We start from the raw sequence: 5,523 nt of genomic DNA on the forward strand, positions 1-5,523 counted from the left end.
GAGAGGACGGCTAAGCTGTTGGAGGAGGAGAGGAACCGGAACGAGGCGTCTCACCGGGACCTATACGAGCTCCTTGTGGTACGTTTCTCGTGCATATTAGCCAAATCATGCACGTAATGTTCGCATTACTAACAAATATGACTGACTCGTGAGAACCAAATGTGCAGACCATGTGCGAGGAAAATGGCCAGACCCCTCCGCCGATGCCCCAGATTGCTCCGGCGACCACAGTGAGTTTGATTTGAATGGTCGTTAGTTACTAGTATTCACATTTCAGTTGCATCATGCTAACGAGACATTATTGGAAATGATCTTTGGTGCAGCATGCCTCCCGACAAGCATCGACCAATCCTTCTTCGTCTGGCAATGGCGGAACCCCGACCGGTCCTTCACTTCCGTCTGCCACTCGCGCAGCCCCGACCGTTCCTTCACCTCCATGATAACGGTATTTTTCTTCTTATTTAGCTTATTTAGTCCATTTATGACATAATTTAGACTATTTATTCAGAAATGACATAATAAGATGAAGAAAATCAAGGAAGAGGAAGACAAGAAGGAATAGGAAGAAAAGAAGAAGAAGAAGAAGAAGAAGAAGAAGAAGAAGAAGAAGAAGAAGAAGAAGAGTTCTTCTTCTTCATCTTCTTCTTTCCCTCCTCTTACTTGTTTTTATTCGTAAATGGCAGAATAACCTTGCTAACCTCATAAATGTCATATACTTAGCTTGTTGTCCTCTAAAATGAGAGAATAAGCTTAGTTAGGTCAAAAATGGCAGTGACTCTGAACATCTTTTCGGTTATTCTGCCGGGACTATCGCCAATCTTCTCGGACGCAATTCCTTTTCACTGTCGTAGACTTGTGCGGCTGGTTGTGTATATTTTTCCAACGCGGAGTCCAGAAAGCTAAAGCGTTTCCCTTGGAAAACATGATACTTGGTTGATGCTGCTTTCCCCTCCCCAATTGCTCGATGGATATGTTACCGACTCCTCGTAAACAAAGATTTTTTGTCTGACCAATATGGCATCTCGCAGGCACGCCAGGCATTGCTATTTGTATTCAGGCTGCTCTTTCAAAAGAGAAATAAAAGCTTGCACTGCACTCGCAATTCCTTTGACAGCTTGGTCGTACGTACGTCTCCCTGCACTATCAAAAAAGAAATCAAGGTCCAGTCACAGGCTGCTTGAAAAGAAAGAAAAAACTTGTACCCTCACGACTGTTTTCTTTGGGAGCAGAAAAAAGCTAAGGGCTCAGTCTCAAAAAACAAAGGAAAGCTAAGAGCTGGTATACATTAATACATACGTGCACCCGCACAAATGCTTGGATAGCTTGGTCAGTCTCCCTGAGCTCCCTTTGCACTGCAAGCACACAACCACTACACAAACGAGAGACATCGATATGGAGGCTGTGGTGAGTGCTTCGCATGGCGCTTTCGGGCCCCTGCTTGTGAAACTCAATGATTTGCTCGCCGGCGAGTACGCCCGACTGAAAGGGGTCCGCCGTGAGATGCGCTCCCTCAGGTCTGAGCTTAGCAACATGCATGCTGCGCTCCAGAAGTACACGATGCTACAAGATCCCGACATCCAAGTGAAGGCATGGATATCGGAGGTCAGGGAGTTGGCCTATGATACCGAGGACTGCGTTGACAAGTTCATTCACCGCCTCGGCAGTCCAGGCACCAGGCACCACCACCACCGCGGCATCAAGGAGTTCTTCCGCAGGAGCGCTCGTCGCCTGAAGACACTTGGATCTTGGCGCCAAATTGCCAAGCAAATTGTTGAACTCAAGGCTCGTGTTATGTCAGTGAAAGATCAGAGGACTAGCTACAAGCTTGATGATATGGTTTGTGGCACTTCTGGTCATGCAGTTGTGGATCCACGTCTGGCAGCTCTTTTTATCGAGGAGGCACATCTTATGGGTATTGAAGATCCTAGAGATGATCTTGCCAAGTGGGCACTAGACGCGGAAAACAGCTTGGGCACGCGTTGCAGGGTGTTGTCTATTTTTGGATTTGGTGGGTTGGGAAAAACAACACTAGCAAATGAAGTCTACCGTAAGATCAGAGAGCATTTTCATTGCCATGCTTTTGTATCCGTATCGCAAAAGCCCGATGTTAGAAAAATCATCAAGGATATAATCTCCCAAGTGCCATGCCACGATGGATTTACAAAGGACATTCAATTTTGGGATGAAAAGAAATCCATTGAAAAGCTAAGGGAGCTGCTACAAGATAAAAGGTAATTTGAATTGTTCATTGAAGCATATGTTGTTGCAACTTTCTAGAGTTTTGAATGTACACCTAATTTCTGCCAAACTCTTCATTATTTTTAAGCGATTTTTAATCCAGCGTGTTTGTATGTATTATACATAAGGCTTTTATCAATGGAAATGATCATGTCATCCTTTCGATAATTTTTGAATCTATGTGTTGGATTTGTGGTGCTCGTACAAGACCATTGTATGTGTCTGTGCACACACTGTGTGCGTGTGCGCGCATGTGTGAAGTGTGACATCGCCATTCTTAAGTCCTTGATAGGTCACTGTAGTAGAGTAACTATGTGTAAAGTTCTTATTTCAGAAGTGTATTGTGGAAGAATATTCCAAACTAAAACAATAATTTTACGCAGCGATAAAATTGCTTTTATTCCAAACTAAAACACTAGATTTTACCTTTGAGTATAATTATTTTGAATGAATTGGCCGTTGTGTGCTTCCTTTTTTAAATCTGTATCATAATGCCTGTTGTATCTACCAATCTATAGGTATCTTGTCATTATTGATGATATATGGTCAACATCCACATGGAATACTATCAAGTGTGCTTTTCCAGAAAATAATTGTTCAAGCAGAGTTATAACGACCACACGTATTTTTGACGTAGCAAGCTCATGTTGTCAAGTTGGGGATGATCACATCTATTATATGGAACCTCTGAGCGATCTTCACTCTAAGAAGTTGTTTTTCAATAGGATCTTCGGCTCTGAGGATTGCTGCCCTGATATATTGAAAGATCTTTCCGATGCAATCTTGAGAAAATGTGGAGGTCTACCATTGGCAATAATAAGTATATCTGGTTTGTTGGCAAGTAGACCAGCTGTAAGAAATGATTGGGAGAAGATTCGGAAGTCGATTGGTTTTGCACTTGACAAGAGTCAAAGTCTAGAGGGCATGAAGAGCATACTATCCCTTAGCTACAGTTCTCTTACACCTAATCTCAAGACATGTTTGTTGTACTTTAGTAATTTTCCCGAGGATTACAAGATTGAGAGAGATACATTGGTTAGGCGGTGGATGGCAGAAGGCTTTATTTCTGAAGAGCGTGGGCAGAGCCGACAAGAGGTTGCAGAGAACAATTTTTATGAGCTTATCAACAAAAGCATAGTCCAACCAATGGACATTGGTTATGATGGTAAGGCTCGTGCATGTCGAGTCCATGACTTGATGCTTGAGTTTGCTATTTCAAAGGCGGCCGAAGAGAATTTCATCACTGTGCTAGGTGGCCAAATGGTGTTACCAAATTCCAATTGTTATATTCGACGATTATCAGTCCAACACATTAACTCGGAGCTTGCATCGACGTTGGCAAGTAAAGAACTGCACCATGTTCGGTCTCTTACAGCCTCGGGCTGCATCAAGCAAATGCCTAACCTTGTTGAGTTTGAAAGTTTGCGTGTATTGGATTTTGAAGGTTGTGAGGGTTTGAAGGGGTATGATTTGAACAATATCAACAAACTTTTCAAACTAAAGTACCTTGGCCTTCGGAGTACATGCATATCAAATGTACCATCAGGAGTTGTAATGCTGCATGATCTGGAGACACTAGATCTGAGGGATACATATATCCAAGAGTTGCCTGCTGGAATCGTCCAGCTCAGTAAACTACAATATCTTCTCACTGCAAGATGTGTTTTTTATGGGGAAACAACGATACCAAGTGGGATTGGAAAGATGAAGAGCTTATGTGAGATCTCGGGCTTTAATATAACAACGAGTTCAGTTGGAGCGGTGGAGGAGCTCGAGAACTTGACCAATTTGACTGAACTCCATGTGGTGTTCAACGGTGGAGGATCTGACAAGTACAAGAGGCATGAAGAGATGTTGCTTTCCTCACTATGCAAGCTTGGCAGGTATAGTCTCCAGTCCTTCAGGATACAAAGTAAAGATTCAACTCCCCTTGACTTCTTAGATTCATGGAGCCCTCTGCCATCGTCGCTACAATTGTTTATTATGAGTACCAGCTATTATTTGCCAAAACCTCCAAAGTGGCTTGCACCAACAGTGACCAGCCTTACACATCTCAACATCAATCTGAGTGAAATAACGGAGGAGGATATCAACATACTTGGAACGATGCCTGCTTTGATTTCATTGGAGTTATGGTTTAAGACTATTCGAAAAGAAAGACTTATTGTACAAGGCAATGGATTCCGCAGCTTGAAGGAATTCTACTTTATTCATAGTTACTATTTCGCAGGTGCAAGATACCTTCTGTTTGAGGAAGGGGCATTGCCAAAGGTTGAGAAGCTTCAAGTGCCATTCTATGTGTCAGTAGCAGAAGCCTATGGCTTATACTTAGGTATTGAGCACCTCCCATGTCTAAAAGATGCAGAAGTTAGTATTTACAATGAGGGGGCCACAGCTTCTGAAAGCAAGGCTGCAGTAGTTGCCATAAGAAATGAGGCAAATGCCCATCCCAACCATCCTAGAGTAACTATCTTCGGACAAGAGAAAATTTCATTTCATTTTCCGTGATGTGAAGGATAAGTATATACTAGTGTTGGTGATGATTATGATCACAACATTTCTTTAGCAATGCAAGCTATACCAAAAAGTTGTAATAACTTGTGTTTTAAACAATCTTTATATTGTTTTCTCTATTTATATACCTGTATTTTCTCCATCTCTAGGAGAATCTTTCATAGAAAATATAGAAGTGATTTATAGTGTGTTGGTGGCTTGATTAGTTGATTGGAAATGTGGTGAAGCCGGAAGGATTCTCTTTTTCCTTGAGAAAGGAATGTGGTGTTTGCTAATTATTTTTCCATTTGGTTTTCAGGAATTTTCCAATCAGATTGTGTTTTTCTCCTAAAGCCGAAAAATGGTTGTCGTTCTGTTATAACTATAGTGTAAAAAAGCAAATAAAAATTACCCTACATACATACTTAAAGAGAAAGAAGTTGAGCTTACGTGTTGGGGCTAACCCTAATCTCTCTCTCGCTCAGACGGAGGTAGAAGAAGGAGGAGACAACAATGGTTTTCGGCAACAAACACCTCGCCGTGCACATGACCACTTTTTCTCAGCTCGACTCAAACAAACATGAGTACAAGCGCTTAAGTGGCATAGAGCCACACAGCCGGAGCTAAAAAATAGCCCTGGTTTTGTGTCACTAAGGGCATCTCCAACGCCGACCCACAAACCTCCCGCATGCATCCAAACCGCACTGTCTAGACCGAGGAAGGCATCCAACGCAATCCTGTATCTGTAGACAAATGTGTTTTCTCCCGCAAACCGGATAGAAACGTGTGGGC

General features: G+C 42.5%; 1 protein-coding gene across 1 annotated transcript; it reads left to right on the top strand.

Moving 5' to 3' along the window:
* The first annotated feature begins 1,392 nt into the window (after positions 1 to 1,392).
* On the top strand, positions 1,393 to 4,746 carry LOC123156443 (disease resistance protein RGA5-like). The gene is made up of 2 exons (XM_044574571.1): positions 1,393 to 2,231; positions 2,757 to 4,746. Exons 1-2 carry the CDS (start codon positions 1,393 to 1,395, stop codon positions 4,744 to 4,746), a joined length of 2,829 nt encoding a protein of 942 aa, XP_044430506.1.
* The last annotated feature ends 777 nt before the right edge of the window (positions 4,747 to 5,523 follow it).

This window comes from Triticum aestivum, chromosome 7B (assembly GCF_018294505.1).
Source record: "Triticum aestivum cultivar Chinese Spring chromosome 7B, IWGSC CS RefSeq v2.1, whole genome shotgun sequence".
Lineage (NCBI taxonomy): Eukaryota > Viridiplantae > Streptophyta > Magnoliopsida > Poales > Poaceae > Triticum > Triticum aestivum.

What these genes read in the sequence shown, in the direction of transcription:
- LOC123156443 (XM_044574571.1), top strand. Translation starts at nt 1,393, where the DNA reads ATGGAGGCTGTGGTGAGTGCTTCGCATGGCGCTTTCGGGCCCCTGCTT. An exon ending in GAGCTGCTACAAGATAAAAG is followed by an intron (nt 2,232 to 2,756) that starts GTAATTTGAATT and finishes ACCAATCTATAG; the next exon opens with GTATCTTGTCATTATTGATG.